Here is a 22,213-nt window from a genome sequence, read left to right as displayed (position 1 = left end):
TTAGTGAATTAAAGTTGTTGTGTTGTTTAGCCTAATCATTTAAAAAGCTCCACAAAAAAGGAACGCAAACAGTACATACTAAACTAAATAAGGTCACCTGTAAGGATATCTTTTGTTGACCTTTCCTCTGCTTTTAATACAACACAACCATTGTTGCTTGCACAGAAACTCCCAGAGAACTTCAAGCTAAACAGTAACTCGATAAGATGGGTTCTAAACGTTTTAAGAAAGAGAACTCAACAGGTCAGATTGAAGAACTGGTTATCTGACATTCTCTATACTTCTACTGATCACCACAGGGCTCCGTTTTGTCCCCCTTACTGTACATTTTGTACACTAACTATTGTGAAAGCAAACACACAAATAGACATCTCATTAAGTTTGCCGATGTCACAGCCCTGGTCATCTTTTTAAGGGACCCAGAAAACCACCATGGACCCATTCTAAATGACTTGACTAAATGGTGTAACGAGTTCTCTCTGAAGGTAAGCGTTTTAAAACAAAGGAGCTGGCCACTGATTTTAGGACAAATGAAACACAGCCTGAATTGAACTGAACTCAGTAATGCCAACGTGCCAAACTGGCTTCTCGTCACTCAGAGAGTTACACTTCAGCAGTTTGCCGGCTGCTCTGTGTGCATCCTGTGATGAAAGAGTACCTGCATTAAGAAACTGGCTCAGCACAGAACAAAAAGGCTAAATGTGCAGGTGAGGTTTTGGGGTGGCTAACACACAGGAACTGCTGTGGTTAAAAGCGTGCAGTGCATTACCTTATAAAGTAAGAAGAAACTGGGGCTGCAGCCACAGCTTCTGGGGCTCCTACAGGGGTAAGCACAGCTGTTCCTCTGTAAGGAAATGGAAAGCAAGCCAATCCCAATGCAGTCTTACACCAAATGCCACTGGCAGAACACAAGAATGGTTCCAAAAGACAGGCCATGAGACCCAGATCTAACCCAGGTGGCCGTTTAGTAAACCGATCCCAGGATCTCATCCGGCTGTCTTCTGCAAGAAGTCAGGGTATCGGTTTCAACAACATGGTCGGGCAGCTTGTTCCACACTCTTACTGCCCAGTCCTATGAAAATGAAGGGGTTTTGGCTTGAACTGCGATAGTTGCCAATGGGTTTGTTAAAAGAGAACAACATTTTTTCCCCATTTCTCAGTGAGGTGAAGGCTCAAGTATTTCAGGAACCTCTTGGCCCAATGCGGCTTCTGTCAGGTCCAATAAATTAAGTCTACTGTCCCACCTGCGGGGAGTCTTGTACACACTGTACCCAGCTGTACTCCAAATGGAAACCCCAGCAATGCTGGCACTGGCTGCACATACATCAGGACTCAGGACCATCAGAGTCAATCAGATCACTCACATCCCCACCAGGGCTTGAACTCTGGTTAGTGTCCAGAGCTCTAACCTGCTGCTTCTCAGAGACTTCACTCCACAAAAATCCATCCGGGACACACAAATCCCGACACCTCCCAGATGCCCGGACTGTCCAGGGCCGATCTTCAAGAGAAGCAACAGGACGCAGGATGTTCTCCTCCTTCTGGAGATGGAAGGCCGAGCGACTGCCGGGAAGCTCCTGCTGTGTCCGAATCAGGAAAAGGCCAGACGTGGTTTGAAACATGTTCTTAAAAAAATCTTTATGTATTTACACTGTTATAACAGACAGGCAGAAACAGAAGTCAAAGTTTGTTATATATGTACAGGATTTTCATGAAAGTGTCCAAATGTAAAATCTAAAACAATACAGTCACTATTTACACATGAACTACAGTATTGAAAAACCAGGACTTGGTACAAGTTTTACGACAATGTTTTTTTAAACGCTACAGAAACATCACGACTGGAGCCCATGTTAAAGCCCTGAAGCACTGTACACATTTAAAAACCAACAAAACACCATTTAGGGTGTATATACATGGAATCCAAAGCTTCTTTGTTCTTATTGAAATCGATAATTCACAAATATCAAAGAAAATCTGAATTTTCTTTTTGTTGATTTTTTATATATATATAACAATATACGGTAGCTACCTGTAGTGCAAAAGTAGCAAGAAAAAAATATTGATAGCATAATTTCACATACATTAAATAAAAATGACAAAGAGTAAATAAATGTTTCTGCTTATGAAAAAAGCATGTTTATATAAAAACTATCCTTACTGGCACAAAATAGACCAAGTCTTTTGATTACTTTACAAGTATAATGGAAACTGACTTCTCTTCTCAACGTAGTTCAGAATGTTGAGGACGATGAAAGAATCCCTTTTTATGCAAATCTAAGTAACTGTTAAGTTTCGCTTTTTTAAAAAAAAAATAGAAATTCTATGTGCAACTTGCCCATAAAATCTGAGCCCCAAAAAAATACTTCATATCATGCAAATGTATGAACGATTCTTTAAAAAAAAAAAAACTGTTCTGCCGTCCTGGTCCGGCTGCGGCTGGTCTCTGGATCTCCGCGGGGGCTGGGGGGGCAGTCCGAGGGGCGGTTAAGGGACCGAGTTGGAGCGCAGCACGGGCACTTGCAGGGGGTTTAGTGTTTGCTTGTCGGACAGCTCGGCCCCCTCCTGGGCCGACGGCGCCAGCTCCTCCTCTTTGGGCTGCTTGCTGGCGAACTCGGCGATGCTGAAGACGAACTGCAGGCAGCCCAGCTTGATGTAGCTGCCGTGGTGGAGCAGGGCGGTGCCCTCCCAGCCCGCCCCGCCGCCCCCGATCAGGCTGGAGCTGCTGGCCTTGCAGTTGCAGGGGTGGCGCCGTCCGCCCTGGGCCTGGCAGCTCATCACCCCCACCTCCTGCGCCGCCGCCGCCGCCACCGCCGCCGCCGCCGCGCACTCCTCCTCCGCCTGCTTCCTCTTCTTACAGCGCCCTGCGCCACACACACGCCGTCAGAGCGCTCGCGGGTCGCGCCCATCGATCGATCGATCGATCGGGGGCGTGCCAGCGCAGGGGCGGGCGAGCCTGGTCCTGCAGGGCAAGCGTCTGCTGGCTGAATTTCTTTTCCCCAGGAAACTCAGCTCTTAATTTAAAACGACTCATTAAGGGTTCAATGGCATCGGTTGAACAGCTTCCCCCAGCGACTCATCCGCTGCTGGCTTTGAAGAGCCCTAGAAAACCTGCAGGCAGACTGGCCCCCCCAGAACCAGGATTGCTCACCCCTGTATTAACACGAGCCGACAAGACGTACACGCACACATGCAGGAGTATCACATTTACCAGAACAGAAAAGCCCCATTTTTAAGGTCTTGATTTCACCGAGAGGTGGTTTTAAACTTGAATTAATGCTAAACTACTAACCACATTTAAGTGCAATAGAACTAAGTAATTCTTTATTCTCAAAGATATCAACCTGTTTAATCTGCATAACGGATTGCATATTTTACTTTATTTTTAAACCATGCATGTATCTTATGCATTTCACACATCGATGACCCAAGTTCACTGTTTTTTTCTAAATGGTGAAGATTACCTTAGCTGTTAACTATGCTTTTGTCATCTATACATGCATGTTTCTTATTTGTTCACGGATTTATGTTGTGTTGCACGTATAATGTATTCTGTTATGTCTTTTTCCTGCTTGGAAAGCAAATTTCCCATCTGGGATAATGAAGTTAATTTTTCTTTTTTCAGAATGGCAGTACTCACGGATAATACTCTGCACTTTGGAGACGACGCTGCTGGAGGGGCTGGGAGTGGTCTTCTCTGAGAAGTCGCAGGAGTACAGCACATTGTCCACGGTGGTCCCATGCTCGCTGTAGTTGAGCAGCTCGTAATGCTTTGTGTTCTGAAACCGCGAACAAACTCGCTCAGTATCAGCACTCAGAGAAACCAACTCTTCACTGCAGGCATCTTCTGGTTTAACTCGGAAAGACAGCCCTTTTGTGCAATATTACTGAATGAGTTACATAAATTAAAGGCTACCTTGGATCTTTACAAGGTTTCAAGTTTACAATTTACATTGTAATAATGCATTATTATGGACATTTAACTTTGGATTTAGAAGCAGGCCACTTGGAAATTCTGACATGCATTAAAGTACAAAAATTCCAGAAGCTATAAGTACGACAGTATATTTATACATGAAAAAGGTTTGTTTTTTCTTTTTAGTGTGAATAATGGATAGGAATAAAGCAATAAAAAGGGTTAACAAACTCGATTCAGTAATAAAACAACTGCAGGGCTGCAGATTGGCTCAGCCAGTAAGGGGGCTTGTCTGAGCGCACGTTTAACTATAATGTTGCAGGCATGTCACTAGCCAACTGTGACTTGGGATTCCCTATTAGGTGATGGTGACATTGGCCAAGTCTCCCCAAGGGTGGGACTGGCTACACAGCACCCCCTGCAATCCCACTGAGTACTGCACCCATGCGGTGCTGTTGGCGGGGGGCACACCTGTCCTCCACTCGGTGCTGAACGCCCTGCACGGGGCTGTGGTGCCTGTGATGTGTTTAAGAGAGGAGCAGGTGGAGGTCGAGTGTGGTGGGGGGGGGGGCATACACTTTGTCACTCTTCCCCGTGTGCGGCTACAGGGTCACACCCATGAGCAGAGAAGGGAAAAACACATCACTTATCATTGCCAATCAGGTGTGAACGTAACACAAAAAGCATTCTAAATGTAAAACAAATCAAAATGCAAATCAAATCATTTCCTGCAGGAACGTCCAGTATAAAGATAGGAGGCTCGGGCGTCCTGTTCTGATCAGTTACGGAGCACGAAGTAAAGGATTTCACAGCCTACCTCATCGTAAAAAATACAGGCGTGCTTTCCCGATACGTAATTACAATGACCATAGTTTGTAAGGCACACGTCCATGTCAGCACCTGAAAGAGAAGTCAAGACTGTTACAAGAATCTAGACAAGCCCATGGAACAAACCAATCAAAGCACATAGACGCCCTGTTGAAAGATCAAACGGTCCCCCAGGTGTGAAGCTCACCAGTTCCTATGTACAGGGTCCTGTAGCACATGTTGACAGCTACTCCTTTTCCCACCAGGGGGTAGAACACTGCCCGAGCCTGCACCTCTTTCCTTTGTGCTGCCAGGAAACAGACAGAACGGCATCAGAGATTTCAGGTGCCACCCCGAGCCGTGCCAGCAAGTGTTCTCCCCAGGGTGGCGGCACGGCCCGCACTGGGCAAGCGGGGTGACGGCAAGCGAGTGAGAGGGCGCCGCAGAGAAGCACGGGGGGGGGCCCTACCTTCAGCGTGCAGCGCCTGCGGCGTGGCGGCGCGGGCAGAGGAGGGGGGGCTGGCGCAGCTGGTCTGGGAAGGCGGCGCAGAGGGAGGAAACAGCTGCTGGATCCTCTGCCAGGCCAGGAGTTTAATGAACTGCTCGTCCAGCTTGTTCAGCTCGATCTCTGCCACAGATAAAAACGACAGAGACGTTAAGGGCTTGAAACACAACACTCCTGAAAGTGGGGAACCTCAATAAACACCTGCACAATTCCCCTGGCGAGGAAAGGCTCCCCCTCCTAGACCCATGCTGCTCCACAATGCCCCGATATTGAGACACTCAAACAGCATTAAACATCAACTGTCGCTAGTTATTCTTCTCCTTCATACTGTCTTTGCCTTCCTAGCTTTCGGTCTTCTGCTACTGCTACACCTGGATCACCTCTTGCACTCTCAAAGGTTCCTCAATGGTTATAAAGCAGGAAGTGGACAGGAAAAACCTCACTAACACAGGTGTAGACACTGAAGGCTGGCAATACGCAGGTGATTATACAGAGGAAAAGGAAAGTCACGCAGACAGACACTCACCCCCATCGCCCTCGATCACCTCCTTCATGGAGCTGCTGATGTCTCCCATAGCAGAGGCGGCAAAGCTGGGAAAGGGAGTCCCACTCCCGGGAGAGACTGCACGGGGACTGGCTTTTCCATCTGGAAATCAAAAGCGCAGGCAATCAGAACGTCAGCTCCCCGCTTCAGGTTTTCTGGGGTACCTCTCCAGCCTCCGATTCTGACTCGCTGTCTGGGTCACTTCTGCAAGCCTCACCTGAGGGTGGCGTGGACGAGCTCAGCCTCCTGGCGGTGCCGGAGTCCAGGGCGGTTCTGGGCGGGGTGAGGGCTCGGGTCCCGGCGGTGGGCGACGCCACGCTGCGGCTCATCATCGCGGCGGCCTGACCGCCCCCTGAGCCGGGGGCCGCCCCGTGGGGCTGCAGGGGGACAGGGGGGTCCGGGTTGGCACAGGAAACGGAGGCGACCGTGGTTCCTTTGTGGGTGCACGGACTGCGGCCGGCGGAGCCCTCCGTCTTTATCACGGGTCCCCCAACGTGGTTCTGCAGCCCGGGGCCCGAGGCCGAGGGCGTCTGCGGCCGAGACCACCCGGGCCCACCCGCGCTGCTCAGTCTGTGTTGCAGCTCGCCCTGCCTGCAGGCCTCAGGACCGTCGCTGCAGGGGTGAGGGCCGTTCACCCTGACCAGGGGCTCCAGGGGTCCATTGGGTGTCCCGCAGCTCCGGCAGGGCCTCTCCAAGCACGCGCCGCAGCCCCCCCGCTCCTCGGCGGGGCCGACAGAGTTCAGCACAGGGGCCCCCTGGGGGCCAACGGCCGTGCTGCAGGGTTTGGGGCAGGAGGCGGTCGGGACTGTCCTGTCGGGGGCGCAGAAGGAGCTGCCGAGGGCGGAAGAGCTGTTCCCATCGCCTCTAACGCAAGGCTTGACGTCAGCCTTCTCCGTTTTCTCGGAGTCCCAGTAAGAAGACGGCATCTGCTTAGCAGATAAATGTCTGAAAATGCTGCACTGGAGTGCAATGACACTGCGAAGCCACTATGCAATAAGAGGGAGGAGAAAAAAAAAAAGGTAAGGCTCAGGAAGTGGCATTCATCACAAACACAACCAACTTCTAATTTCATTAAAAAGAGAGCAAGAAACATTTTGCATTTTAAGATGAAATAAAAAGACACTGTGCAAAGACAAATGACAGAATAAGCAGTGTATAAAGAACGCCGGTGACTGCACGCGTTTTAAAGCGCACGCGGCAGCTGCTCGGCCGGCTCAGGAACAAGCCCCGTACCTCCTGCTGCTCGGCCTCGCTCGCTAAGTGCTGGGAGAGGGAAAGGTGCTGGCGAGGCGCGCCGGGGCCCCCGCTGCAGATCAGCTCCCCGTTTCGGATGCCCGCGGGCGCCAGCAGGGGAGGAGGGCAGTGGTACTGAGACTTGATGGCGTCGGGAACCTGCGGGGAGAGAACAGGGGGGGGGGGCGGGGGGGCGGCGTGAGTGCACGTTACCCAGCAGAGCGAGAGTTCTTAATACGCAATGTGCATGCTGCCACAGCCGTCAGTGTTTGGAGGATCATTCATTCTGAAACTTTGTACACAACAGATAACCCCTGCATAACTAAATGCCAGCAACCTGTTGACATGGAGCCCCTGTCCTCTATATTTCACAGCTCAAACCACAGCGTCAGCATGTTCACTGCAATGGAAAAAGAGGCGCTTGCACGAGGGCCTCTTTTCTCACAGAGGACAGCGGTTCAGCACAAACTCAGGGCTCGTTCTGGCTGAGTGGCGCCCCCGCAGGTCGTGGGTCAGATACCTTGAGAGTTTTCTTCCTGTTGGACGGGGTGCCCCGGCGGTTGGGCGGGTATTTGCGGTGAACCCGGCGCAGGAAGTCCACCTTCACAGCGTGCTGCGATATCCTGTCCTGGAACTGGTCGAACAGCTGGCAGCGGTTACTCAGCGTCATGTTCTTCTGATTCAGCTGAAACAGCAGCAGACGCCCAGAAAACTGAGGACCGGCACAAACCTCCTCGTCTCGCAGCCGAAAGCCAGAAAAACAACTGGGGCTGAAACACTAGGAACTTCAACTGTTCACTTGAACAAAAAAGAAATCACCAAGATTTGCCAAACTGAATATTTAGCACTCATAAACATCACACTAGTGCTACAGAGCCTGAAGGATAGGTCCTGCACAGACAAGTAGCAGAATAATAACCCTTCTTTGTAACGTCGTCAGTTCTATACAGTTGAGATCAATTTACACTTTTCAAAAGACTCTTTGCTTTTGTTTGGTCAAAAGTTCTTGACTGTTTCCCTCCTGAATAAACATGAAACCTGTCAATTTCTATAAGCTGAGGTTAAGAGGATTAGCATAATTATCCCCCACTTACCGAAAGTAGCTATTGTGCTCTCCATTCACAGTTAGCAAGTAATTACAGCAGCAGGAAATCAGATACCATTCATGGTGTCAGATGCAAACGCTGGGACAACTTACCACCAAGTGCTCGATGTGATTGGGGCACATCCACTTGCCCGTTGGCATGGCAGTGAGGGGGGGGTCCAGGCAGTCCATGTGGAAGAGGAGGGGACAGTAATCGCACTGGATCAGCGGTGCCACTCGACAGCTCCTGGGGAAGGAGAGAACACCCCTCGTTAGCCCAGTCTCGCCAGGAGCACCGTCATGATGGCGGCAGGAGGCTTCTATTCCGTTCAGGTCAACCGAAAGGCCCGAGAACAAGCTCCTGCGTTTTCAATTCACCCCCCTGCAGAGCTGAGCTGTGATCCGCTGGAGCTTTGACACTTGGTCTTCTTTCACCCCCTGCAGGGCAGATATGGTGTAAGAAGGGTTTGGCGCCTTCTGAACATTCATCCTGCCGGGATCAGGCAAGGAACCGAACCCAAACGTTCGATTTGCCAACTGGGGGGGGTCCTGCTGAGCTCGGCACGAAGTTCTGCAAACGTGGAATCCAATAGAATCCCTCAGCCTTTATCTAAACCTCACTTCCCATTCCTGAGAAAAAGAATTCTCGAGCGCCATCGCCAGATCCTTTAAATACAGATTTAACAACCTGAGCTACTTTTTGTTGCACACCACAGATTTTCAGCCCCACGTCTAAGAGCCAGAGTTTTTTTTTTTGGGTGGCAGGAAAACCTCAGGTATTCAGCTCATTCTGGCCAACAGCCTGCGAGACCAACCGTCCAAGGACACATTACTTGGAAATTTGAAATACTCCACGCAGGTTTTCCTTTGTGCTCGGGTCTGCGGTCCCCAGGATTCCTTCTGCAGTTCAGAGGCTTGTCACCCCTACAGCGCCCACATGCCAGGGCTACAGTGGCGCCCAACAAGCACTGGTGCCAGAGAGCCCTCGGCTGCGTTTCTGGGGATTTGGACTGTGTCTCAAGGGGACATCCGCTGCCAAAGGAGTTGGGAAACCGGTGGCACAAACCCACGAAAAGTGCTCTCCTGCATTGGCAAAGCCTGAAGAATACCATGCCAAGAGGAGTTTTACCGCAAAGGCAACAAGCTGGGAAATGGTGCTCTCAAACACAGGCTTAAGCACAAAGGCATATACAGTAAAAGCAGAAACAAAAGATTATATTCACACTGCTGCGGAAAAAAACAAACCAGAGGCCAGAGCTGCTCACGACAGTTTGCTTCAATCAGCCCAAACCAGGGGCTGTCCCATAGAGAGCCTTCAAATAATACGCTGAAGCAATTAAGGCTAACGAGCTGTGGATCCCCTACAAGGGCGCTCATTTCTTTCAAGCAGCTGTGCGGGATGGAAATGCTAGCTTCACGTTCTCCAGCAGAGCAAGAGTTAAATCAGCAGAACTCAGAAGGGTCTACTGAATCCCCCAGGACAGCAAGGGCCACTGACCCGAAGAGGATGAAGAGCGAGGATAAAAAAGGGAAAATCGGGCGCGATCGCCGGCCTCCCCTGTATCGGCTATGCTCCCTGGAAGATGATTGCCTGTATGATTCCTTTCTCTCTCTTTAAGAGTTTGCAATTTTCCCTGTAATTACAGCTCTTTTATCCAAAAGCAATTCAGCGCTAGTCAGCGTTTGCTTGATTGCTTTACTTACCAGCTAGCAAAACACCAGTCTACAATTTCAAAAATAAATTACATATTGTACACTTTTCTGATACACCTGTTAAATCATGCAATTATTTTAATGCATTTTTCATAAGTTTATAATAGCAGCAAAAAGCTGTGGGTAAGCTCAGAACTGCACTGAATGAGGACTGCAAATACTGTTTTTTTTTGCTTCCCATTACTACTCAGAAATGAATTTAAAAAGGGCTAAAAGCTCCATTTTATTAAAATAAAATTAATGTAACCTTTTCTCATCTCCGCAAAAAACAGAACGATTCGTAAAACAATCTGTGCCAGAGTGGACTTTCAAATTAGACATCCATGTAAAGTCTCCTAAAAAAATTTAGAATTATGATTTAAATTACACGGCTGTTACTTTATCACTTAAAAACTCAATTTTGGGATGTAAACGATTGGACCTGAAAAAGTCCTCACAATATTCTGCAATCGGAATGGCTTTTACGCATCCTGTAAAATTCAATTTATATGTCACACGGGTATGACAGGATATATGACTGATTTCTGAAACATTGCACAAATTGTCTGGCAATCACAAAGGAAACGAATCATTTGTTTGACTTTGTTAAATGCAATGGGTTAAAAGGGTGTTTAAAATGCAATCACACTTCGACAGACAAAAAAAAAGGCTAGTTTTATCTTTTCCATTTTTTGAAGTTCAAAGTAAAGTTCCAACCCAGGAATAATCTCTTCCTGCAAATTGTGTCCCATCCCAAATTCATCATCCAGTTGTCCCTTTCACTTATCTGACGCAAGGCAGCATCAATCTTGGCCAGCAGCCATATCACCCTGCAACTCCCAGCTGGCAGCCCCCTGAAGCTCAGCAGGTGTGAGCCTGGTCAGTACTTGAATGGGAGACCTCCTGAGAAACACTAAGGTTCTGCTGGAAGAGGGGCCAGTCGAGGGCACTTATTGAGTGGTCTGTGTGTGTCCTAATCCCCTGGTATAGTGACACTAATGGACACTAATGTAGAAAGGCGCTGTCCTTCAATGAGATATAAAACAGAGGTCCCGACTCTCTGTGGTAATTAAAAATCTCGGGTTGTTTCTCAGAAAGAGTAGGGGTGTTACTCCAGTGTAATGGCTAAATGTCCCCATAGCCTTTACCAATCATGGCCTCCTAATAATCCCCATCTCTGAACTGGCTTCATCACTCTGTTGTCCTCCCTGTCCTCCACACTGGCATGTGGTTGAGCAGACTGGTGCACTATGGCTGCTGTCGCATCATCCAGGTGGGGCTGCACACTGGTGGTGGTGGAGGGGATCCCCATTACCTGTAAAGCGCTTTGAGTAAAGTGTCCAGAAGAGCACTATACAAGTGTAAGGAATTATTATTATTATCTGGCTACTGCAGAAATTACAATGAAAACACAAAATGTGTGTGTGTTTACCCAGGCTGAAACTCCAAGTCTGGAAGACAAGTCTCAAGAATCTCAAGAGGATTCTAGAAGGCATGTGGTTATATAGGAACAAGTAATAGGTTTATTCCACGCTGAAAAGAGAAGAAACGAAACAACGTTTCGGCTGTGGAGCCTTCTTCGGGTGTATGTGGTTATATATGCACTGCAATAAACCCATCGTCACATCCTCTCATTCTGGAATCTCTGAGCTACTGTTAACACGACAGCCAACCAAAACGCAACTGGCGCACGCGCCAGACGGCAGCGCGCGATTGGCCACTGGGGAAGAGGCGGGGCTTGGGCGCAGCGAGGACGCCTGGCTTACCTGCCACAGGTGAAGCACACCTTCACCGGCAGTGGGACCAGCCCGTTGTGGTCCAGCTCGTGCTGAGGTTTCTTAACATTCTTCCCACTTGTTTCCTCTTTCCTTCTCCTTTTACTGGTTCCTAAAAAAAAAAAGAGCAACAACACGTTCCTTAGACACTGCCACTGAATACCAAACTCGCGCCCTCAGCGTCACTCATCAGAACCCAGGGGAGAGTGCGAGTCAATGACACAAAAAGAGGGTCAAATAAAGAGCTCCGTTCACATGCACAGGCTTCAAAGGAACAGTGTGCTTCTTTTCTTTACCTTTCCACAGGGAAAGGAGCTTTACCTGATGCAATGACAGAACAAGGCTACACATTTAACACCGAGAACTCAGATATCTCACGTCAGTGAAGAGTGACCAGCACTCAGGTTTTTCCTCTCTTCATTCGCAGATACATTAACGCTACACTCCAACATTCAGTTTCTGCAGTCTGACACTCTGACAATCAAGGCATAAGGATGCATTCGGCACAAAAGACGACCTTCGCATCATATTGGAAGCACAGTGCTTAACCTGCAGTTTCATACTCTAGTGGACTTTGTAGGAACGTTTCATAGTATAAGGATGCAAGGTACTGTAGATAAGCACAAGTGTTATTTATAGTGTAAAGCCTTTAATTCTGGATGAAATATTATGTATGAACCATCAATGGAAACTTTCATTGATGAAAAACTTTTATTTTGTGCACCTGTACAAGTAACGCAATGCTACTGTATTAAAGAAGTCAAGAAGCAGGACCCAAAAAGCACTTATGTGAGCGTGTGGACTATTTCTGAGCCCCCAAGCCCAACCCTCCTCTTTCCCATGGGGGAAACAGAGTCGTTATCCGTCACTTCTCGACACAGCGGAATGCCAACCCAGTGCACACTGGGATAGCCATGTATATGAAACGAAGGCGGACAGAGTGAACCCACACGTTCTCGATCCCGGCGCATCGCGGGCGCCTGCAGCGGCCGGCCTGACCTGGAAGTGCGGTGGTGCAGGTGAGGTCGTTGGGGAGCTGGAACTGCGTGGGGTTCCTCTCCATGGCGGCGGCGATCAGCAGCTCGAAGGGCCTCTTGAGGTGTGGGGTCGCGCAGTCGGGCTCCGAGCCGGGCGCCTCGTCCTCCACGTCCAGCAGGTCCTCGTCCACGTCGTTCTGCTCCGAGGGCGTGGGCGTGTCCGTGCTGGCGTTGGAGGTGGGTGTGCCGGGGCGGCTGTTGGCCCGGCGCTCCAGGAGCCGGACCTGGGCCACGGCCACCCGCAGCCCCCCCGCCCCCGGGCCCCCCGGCCCCGCGTCCAGCCGCACTGCCCCCAGCTCCAGCTCCGCCGCCGGGGAGGACGAGCGCTTCAGCAGCTGGCGGTCCAGCAGCCCGTTGATCTGCTGCAGCTCTTTCCTCTGCTCGCGCTTCTGCAGGGGGGGAACAGGGAGCGCAGCGGTCAGGACTAGGTAACAACAGGGCCGGGGACGTTACTCCAGGCCCTCGGTGTCAAGAAGTGCCTCCTGTTCTTGTTTATCAGAAACCGAGAACATATAGCCCCTTCGGTAGTTATTAATTTATTCATCCCAGGATTTTATCCAGCATTTTCTTAAATGGAGCCAGGACATCGGCTTCAAAAATATGTCCGGGTACATTACACCAGGCCTTCAGTGTCAAGAAGTGCCTCCTGTTTCTTATTTATCGAAACTGAGAACGTTTAGCCCCTGCGGTAGTTCAAAGTCATTGAAGGCCCTGACAAAGTTACCCCAGCAGACTGCTTCAGGATCACCCGTGACCAGCCATCAATCCCAGGATCTTATCCAGCATTTTCTTGAAAGGAGCCAGGACATCGGCTTCAAACACACATCCGGGTACATTACACCAGGCCAGTGCCTCCTGTTCTCGGTTTTAATAAACAAGAATGGTTACAAACACCAGGCGGCCTTTCGGCACATGTAGATCCTCCAGCAGATAGTAATTTATTAATCCCAAGATTTCATCCAGCATTTTCCTGAAAGGAGCCAGGACATCGGCTTCAGAAACAGGGCTGGGTAGGTTATTCCAGGGCCACATGCCTCCTGTTCTCTGGTTTTAAATGCTCTTCCATGAAGATTCCGCTTGTGTCCTCTGGCTCGTGTGTCACGGGTGATCCTGCAGGAATCTGCCGGGCTGGCTTTGTCGGGGCCTCCCATGACTGAGTCCTCGCAGTCCCCTCTGTCCATGACTAAGAGGTTCAGGAAGCAGCTGAGGGAAGTGTGGGATATTCCCCGTAAGCCCCAGTGTATCCGATTGCTCCTACAGCTGCTGTGAAATCAGTCCAGAGATCTTTTCTGCATCACAGTGTTTCGCACCGTCATGACAAACAAGGAGTCCCCAGCTGTAGACACACAGCTCTAACCCCTGCTGTATGGCTCTCCAGACCCTGGGGACCACTAAGTATCAGTTCCCTCTATTGTGAAATCTACATCGTTTCACATCAGGCCGGAAGAAGGCTTAGCAGCTGACACACTTGTCTCTTTCACCTCCTCTTATTGAGCCCTGTGCTCATGTCAGCAATGTCATCAGTGTGCCCTGGTAGAACTGACATCAGTCAACTGGTAGGGTGGCAAAGCTCTCACACCTTGAGCACCTGAAACCTGCTGAGATGGGCGAGTTTTGATGCCACCGCTGATGTCACCAGTGGCTTATCTCTGTGACGTCAGCTGTGCCAACGTGTGGTTAGCTGGCTTGACGCAGGTGCTGCGCATGTTTATTTCTCGATAAAGGATTCAGCTGCAGTTTCCAAGCCACTGGAATGATGGGCTGTCCTGCTTGAAAAGCAGAAATACAGTTTAAGGTTTAGAAACCAATTCAGTGATCCTGACGAATGGTGTGTGGTGAGAGTACTCCTGCACTATGGCTGCCGTCACATCATCCAGGTGGGGCTGCACACTGGTGGTGGTGGAGGGGATCCCCGATACCAGTAAAGCACTTTGAGTGGAGTGTCCAGAAAAGCTCTATACAAGTGTAAGGAATTGTCTTTCGAAAAAGAGGCCCATTTGTGCTGTGTGGAAGAGCAGGCTTACCTTCCTGCGCACTGTGCAGCGATGACACATCCAGTCACCAGGTGGCAGCATCTCCTCACTGAGGGGGGGATTACTGTGGGTAGAAAAATCAAAGAGGATCAGACAGATATCAAGCTCCCCAAGTCCACTCAAGGTCAAACCCCTCATGGTCAAGACAATTTGTGCAGCTTTATTCTTTGATACTGCAGTCACTGCTCCTGATGCAATGCTGAGTATAACCTCTTAAATTATTAAAAAAAAAAAAACAGTTAAAGGGGATCTGCAGTCTCGATTTCTCAGACAGGTTATAGAATCTTGATAACAAAATTAATTAAACTTTGTTTTGCGTTTTGTGAAAACTTTGTGAAATTACTGTATAGTCACTGTGTCATCAAGAGTTTGCAACGACTGTGACATGAGGTGGCCCTTCCTGCTCACTACTCACTGTGATGACAAATGCAATGAGATGTACGAGCGAGTAAGTGCAGGTTGTGCAGCAGACAGTTCACCGCAGAAATGTTCCAACCTGACCTGCATGCACAGTTAACAACCGAGTAGCATTTGTCAGCAAAATCATTTCGAAGTTGATTTCCAGTATTTCTATTGGATTAAAAGAGAAGTATTCACAAGCCTGCTTGTTAACAGTGTAATAGAGCTGCTTCAAGTCACCGAAGTTTTGCTACATCGTTCTGAATCGCAGAATATGGTGCTGTGCAATACTGGAAATTGAGTCTATTTTGTGATGTAAATTGGTGGTTTATCATGTTCCCGTGTACATGTTACTTTCTTTGTGGATTGAAATGCACTATCGATGCCACTTCTTTCTAAACCTGAAATATAAAAATAGCATTGCAGTTCTCCTTTGATAACCCAACTGACATTTTTATTTTGTGGAGAGACTCCATGTCAGGATCATTAAAACCATTATTGGAACACACTGTAGGCTTAACCTTTAAGCTGTAGTACTAGAGAGAGTTTACTCCTTAATCCTGCTTCACTGTTATGGAGAAAGACAGACTATAATCACCACCTTGCACACCCATTTGCTCTGTCTCACTGTCCTGTAGACAAAAGAACAAGCTCTTAAATGCGATTTGAGGACCACTGATAGGTCATACACTGTAAAGGAGATGATGAAGGGAGCCAAAAATAATACCCTCTAGTCATGCACACAAATGCATCTGCTTTGACCAGAAGACCTTCTACAACAGGAATGCACAGAAGAGCCCACTGTGACAGCTCTCAGTGCACCAACTACATGCCTTCTGCACAGGTTGAAACAATGCTCACGAATTCCTTGGTTGTCTGCCAGGGCAGGCAGACAGGTTCCAGGCAGAGGACGCAGGAATCAGGCTGAGGGGTACATCAGCTCGGACGGCGCAGACGCTCGAGGATGTCCCAGGATTCCCTGCAGACTGCACTGCAGAGCTGCTGGGAATGCTACATGTGCAGTCACCCAAGCTAAGCCCGCACTGCCCTGGGGCTGTGCTGAAACGTCACCTCTGCACAAGCGCATTGTCCAAGTTTGCACTTCTAAAATTTGAAGAAACTGCAGAAGGGCGTAATGCAATGAAACGTTCCATAAAGAAAACCAAGCTATTGCCTCCTTTCCTTCTAGCAAAAAAAAATGTGTAGTCAGTCTGATGTAAAGAGAAGACTGAGCTGCAAATCCTGTATAGCCCAGGTCTGACATTTAGCAAAAGACACAGTTGCTCTGAGGACATCTTACACATGGACCATGAACCACATTTCCTTTTAAGGCATGACTGTTAAATGCTCCAAAATCAGAACGTTTTGAAAAGAATCGGATAAGGTAAATGGATGTTAGAAACAAAAAGGTTTAGGATTTCATAGTCCAGTTTACGAGTATGTTAAATTTGCCAGATGAGCAGAAAAGACTCGTCATGAGTTAGATTTCTTATGAAATACAGTCCTACTGGGAAAAGCGCAGACGCCCCCTATGAGTCACTAGCTGTCGGTGCAAGATAAAAATGAACTGTACCTAAGCTCCACATGAAAGAACCAAGCTTGGTGGCATTTTATTACTTTGGCAAAACTAAACACATTTAGTTGGATTTTCTTAGAAATCTAGGGTGTACATCAAACCCTTCTTAACCCCAAGACCCACAATTAAACCAAAGAATATTTTCAACCTGTTAAGCATCTACTGTTAAATGCAGCACAGGAATTTCACATCAGTTTTTGACTTCAAGAAATTTAAAAACATCTGAGTGACGACAGTAAAAGATGTGTATTTTATAAAGGGCTGTTTCTTTTTTCACCTTGTTTTTTAAAGGCACAATTCTACAGCTTTTCAAAAGAATTAAGGAACTTCAATTAACTCAGATCTTTTTTTATTTCAATTAAGAAACTATTTAGAAACAAAACAAGGCTTCAGAATTTCAAATATGCAGCCTCCGAAAAGATCTTAAAACCATAGAACCAGGAAAGGAAAACAAAATCAACAACCTTCACTGCACAGATGACCAGGCCCGCATTTACAGACTGGGTTTTCTAAACTCCAAATCATAGGGTTGCGAGTTCAAATCCCAACTAGGACACAGCTATTGAATTCCTGAGCCAAGGTAAGATGTAAACTCCATTTCAAAGGACAGAGGCTCATTGTAGTAATTCTGCTATTTCCTGTCCTTGTGTGCTTCTCTTTAAATCTCCCCGAGAAGGCACTATATAAAATAAAGTTTATTATCATCATCATCATCATCACCACACCAGAGCTCATCCTGGGTTCTGGACCGATGGACTAGACAATGCACCCTCCACACCCCAGCCAATCTTGGGGATCACCCCCCAACAATGCTGGCCTCCACTTATACAGCTGAGTGGACTGGTGCTACTGGGAGAGAGTTCCTCACTTCCCCCAAGAGTCTTCACTCAAACTGCTGCAGTAAATCCCAGCTGTACTAATGGGTCTCAAAGGCGCAAACTGGGAATGAGAACTTTTTCTTAATTGGCTTATTGGGTTTAGGAAAACCAGCAAATGTAGTTCAGCATTCAGCCTGCAGAGAAATCACTACATCCACATGGTTCATGGTTATTAACCCAGCCACTATGCCTCTCATTTGTCCTAACCCAGGAACCTTATATCAAGCTCCCATGGTCAGGAGCCTGTTACTGAAACCAGGGAGTCAGAAGCCCCCTCCCCTTAAAACTTCCTGGGGTACAGTACAGGCGGGATACATCTCTAGTACCCCACAAGTTAAACTCTGCACGGCTTCACATCACAGAGGCTTGCTCTGGACTGACAGCGACGTTTGAACCGAACAGCTGCCAAGTACGAGGTGGTACATCTGCCTTTGCTGAAAGGCTGTGCTGTCAGAGAGACTTCTCACAAACTGACTCCAGCCGAGCCCAGACAAACCGACATGATACAGGCCTGAAAGAAAAAAAAAATATCCCGATACCACCCTTATAAAGAGATAACTCTAAGGGCCCGAGGGTCAAATGAGAAAGGGTTTCAGGTAGGTCTCGCTTGACAGAGCACACTGCATCGCACAGATGTCTGCAAACTATCACTTTAAGAACAAACCACAAAAAAAAGTATACCAGCTGTACGCAGTTTATGTTTGTTTTTTTGAGACGTGCTTATCACCCCAAAGAACAAAGTCAGTTCTTCACCACCACTTTCCTGTGCTACTTCGAGTTTCAATTACAGCTTCTTTTGAGGCACACAGGACCGACCATTACGCAAGCTTAAACCCGGCAAGAGCACAAAGCCAGTCTTTGCCGTTTCTAACCAGCGGTGACCAGCAAAAGTGATGTCGCCCCCGCGTGGCCACCGGTCGAATTGCAGCTCAGCCTTCCCCAAAGGTGAAAAGGGAAAAACAAATTCTGACTCGCCATTATAAAATGATTGAAGCAGCCGTCTTCTTTCAATTCACCTCCTAGGCGACAGTTCGCGTTACTGCCCGCACCTTACAAGCCTCATTGGCGATTCAGATTAATATACAAAGAGCAATTCAAAAACCAAACGGGATAACAATGCCCAACGCCAGCAGAAAAGAGGTTCTTTTAAAGAAATTAATGAAACCCACAAGGATTGTTAAAATGCGTCTTAGCAGCTTGCGTCTGCTTCTCGTGCTTTGTGCTGGCACAGTGGGTTTTGTGGATAAAGAGCATTTTTTCCTCAAATTTGCATTATTGAAACCAGGCAAGAGCCAGAGATTCCTTTCTGTTCTGTACAAAATGTGCGAAGCTCGGCCTGCATGATACAGTACTACGGAATGGTTATCATCCTCCAGCTTTACACAGATTCAACCATAAAGCTATCGAAAAAAACAGCATATACATTTGAGAGAAATGCTACTTTCTCTGACATTGTTAAGGGTCAAAGATTAAAAAAAAAGTCTTATTACTGTTGCGTGAAATGCCAATTACATTTGATCACATGTTGCAAAGTAGAGCTCATTTCAGTTGTGACAGGCGGATTAACAAAGAAAAGCCTGCCCTTGAAATGATGTAGTTGGGGGGTGAAAAAACGTAACAAACCGTAGTGTAATGAAAGAGACCACTGCCTGGATCAAGCGACTGTGCCAACTTGCCAACTCAACAGAAGGCGTTATTTTCTCTAAGACACCCGAATGAAATCGGACAGTCTCGTCAGAAACCACTAGGTCCGTCACTACCAACGCTGTCACTGTACATGTATTGTAGCACTGGGGCTTCTCTCTTGAGAAAAACAGGCCAAACTGCCCTGCACTTTAACTCGGATGTGCTGCAAATTCGAAGCTTCCGATTTTAGTAGGTAATTATACGGAGTTTCCAGTGTGGACAGATTTGTCTGTATACTGTGTACGTCAGCTGGTGCCACGGAAGGCACGTCCCTTCTAAACCAGACCACCACAGACACGCCACAGTATCTCACAAACCCCTTACACTGTCACTATTTTCGAATAAATAACACTAATACGCAGAATGACAGCAAAATGGCGCTGGAATAAAACATTTTAAAGGGAGGTCGCCATATTGTAAACACAAGCGCAGGCGAACCGCAGCGCAGACTCCATTTTTTTCCCCCAAAATTGCCAAAGCCCCGTTCAGTGAAGCCCCGGCCAAGAAAGAGGAGAGGGGAGGGGAGGGGAGGGGGCGAGAACTACACCCGGGGATTAAAGCAAGGGCGCGGACACGCAACACTGATTAAAAAACAAAATGAAAGTGACTGATATTTCACTTATGGGTGGACATCATTCGGTTTCGAGATAAGGAGGCTCGATTCGCTCCGGCAGGGACTGTTGCAGCCTTAGCACGTAAAACACTGGAGCTCGAAACCTGCCCCCCCACACACATACACACACCCCCGGGGGCAAAAGTCCACTTGCGGCGTTTCGATGGCAACCGAACGGAGCCATTTCCTTTCCGTAACCTCAACGGCCGAAACCTTGAAATCCCAGAACGCCAACACCCCCCCCCCCGCCCGACTCCCCTGAAACGCAACCTCCACACACGCCCGTATCTTCCCTCTTCCCCCGCGTCCCCAGCCTTAAAATTGAAACAGTGTGTTGTTTTGGTAAACGAAACAAGGGGGGGACGGGACGGGACGGGACGGGGGAGGGTCCGTCTGGCCGAACAGGCAGGGGCCGCCGGCTGCCTCGGAGCCCAGAGCCGGCCGCACCGCCAGCGCGAGACTGGCGGAAGGGCCGTCGCCGTCGCCCCCCCCCCCCATCCCTCCTCGCGAGCGGCGCTCGAGCCGGTCAGCGGGCCTCACCAGCACTGCAAATGGAAGGCGGCCGGACAGTGGTCGCAGCAGAGCAAGTCCCCTCCCTCCCGGCAGCTGTCGCAGGTGTCGTGGTTGGTGGCCCTGCCGCTCCTCCGAGCCTCTTTATCCGGCTTTCGGCTCCTCTTCTCCCCGTCCTCGGATTTGGGGGGAGCGAGAAGGGTTTGGATTTGCTGAAATGTGACGGGGACACAGACACAGAGGGGATCAAAAGTTAAGGGGAAAGGCGAACCAGTCCCTCCATTTGCGATTTCCTACATATATGTAGCCGCACGTATCGATTACCAGACCGCGGCTACTGCCGCTGTAAGGGCTGAAGAGAGAAATTACCACGACTTTGACATGCCCGAACTTCACTTTTTTTGAGTTACCCAGAAAAACAGACAATGAACAGGGCCGTTTGCCGTCTGGGGGCTCAGTGCCATTCAGCGAATGTCTAAATGTGCAAAGATTAAAAAGTTAAAAACACCCGTCCGACACACGGGTCTTGGCCCGGGTGCGTAGTCCTATGGGCCCGGAGGAGCACAGTCGCCAGTGATGGTCCAGACCGAGCAAAACGTAGCTTGCCCTGTCAACATGTGCCGTTTTAATAGCTGTCACTCGGTCAAAGCCGAGACAAAATTCTAGGGGAATTACTACATTTTGAGAATTCGTGTCACCTGCAGGTTTGTATCACTTTTGCACGCCTAATCCCGATTCGAACTTTTCAATCTAGCCGCTTTTGCCTACCTCTAATGCAAATTATCAATCCCAATTCTACACACGACGCTGTTTTCTTTAAATAAAACAAACGCACTTGGCCAGGATATTCTTTAAGGCCTTACCTCCATCAGACCTCCAGTGGTATCCAAATCGTATACAATCGTTGGGGTCTCCATTTTGTCCCACATTCATACAGCAGGCAGTTCCTTCGGTATTAAACGGAATCCTTACTGAACGCCGCGGCTTTGTAAGGTAAAAAGCAACGGTCCCAACATACAAAAGTATCCAAATGGCCAGCAGTATTTTCACCCGCAAACGTGTCCCACCGTGGGCTCGCAATCCGTGGATTAAGCGGGTTTGTTTACAAACGCAAGAATATGCAATATTTTTTTCCCCCCCTCGGATGACTATCGCACGGCGGCGAGTCCTTTCTTGACGAAATCCACCAGCGAACCCCAAAAAGCACCGGAGCCCGAAATTCCGTCAGTTCCACGCTTCCCGGTGGCTCCAGTTCACAATGGCGAAGGTGCTGGTCGCGGCACCAGGTCCAACCATAAAAAGCAGAAAGAAAACCACAGGAATACAAGAGCGTGGCCTTTGTGAGGCCTAACCTACATGGTTCTTGTTTCTGCTCCTGCAATTATAGCTGCTGCTAGCAAAGATGCTCTTCAGATCGGCAGAACCGTTCCCTTCCATAATAGATTTTTTTTTTTAAAAAGCAATAAAAATGCACCAGGGTAATCGATAGGCCGACCACACGTGGCTGCAATCGGGGATACCCTTGTTGTTATTTTTCCACTGATCACTGCCGTTATTGCGAGATAAATATTATTGTTGTGAATCAATCCTGTGCATCTATCCCCGACACTGCTAACATCCTCTCCATGGAGTTGGCGCAAACTTGAGCAAAGCGCCGTCTGGGCATGCGCAGTCCCGTAATGGTGGATGAAGTCTCCGGTAGCCATCTTGGTAGGGTATCGTGTCGCTTGAGCTTGCAGCAAATGGCTTACAAAACAACACGTTTCACTCCGTTTTACAAAAACAACCATTAAGGCCACAGGAATGTTTCTAATTTACTCGTCTTTATTTACCCGACAGGGGGATATTTTGCAGGAACAGGACCGACTGTAAGATTTAAAAATAGGAAGATTCCGCACATATATCTATGTCGTCATCATCCGGGT

At 48.4% G+C, this 22,213-nt stretch overlaps 1 protein-coding gene across 2 annotated transcripts; it reads right to left on the bottom strand.

The window, feature by feature from the left end:
• Positions 1-1,620: 1,620 nt before the first annotated feature.
• phf12b (PHD finger protein 12b) lies at positions 1,621-21,911 on the bottom strand. Of its 2 annotated transcripts, XM_088907135.1 has the most exons (15): positions 21,152-21,911; positions 20,319-20,500; positions 14,618-14,690; positions 12,556-12,982; positions 11,548-11,668; positions 8,204-8,336; positions 7,526-7,690; positions 7,006-7,164; positions 5,990-6,758; positions 5,755-5,874; positions 5,193-5,351; positions 4,932-5,030; positions 4,734-4,816; positions 3,641-3,779; positions 1,621-2,864 (listed from the first exon to the last, which is right to left on the bottom strand). In XM_088907135.1, exons 1-15 carry the CDS (start codon positions 21,215-21,217, stop codon positions 2,488-2,490), a joined length of 3,072 nt encoding a protein of 1,023 aa, XP_088763261.1. In that variant the 5' UTR covers positions 21,218-21,911; the 3' UTR covers positions 1,621-2,487. The 2 variants fall into 2 exon arrangements, with proteins under 2 accessions (XP_088763261.1, XP_088763262.1); XM_088907136.1 differs by lacking the exon at positions 20,319-20,500 and having other exon boundaries at positions 21,152-21,195.
• Positions 21,912-22,213: the final 302 nt, after the last annotated feature.

This window comes from Atractosteus spatula, chromosome 27, assembly GCF_055471065.1.
Source record: "Atractosteus spatula isolate fAtrSpa1 chromosome 27, fAtrSpa1.hap1, whole genome shotgun sequence".
NCBI lineage: Eukaryota > Metazoa > Chordata > Actinopteri > Semionotiformes > Lepisosteidae > Atractosteus > Atractosteus spatula.
This window is presented reverse-complemented; position numbering and strand designations above follow the sequence as displayed.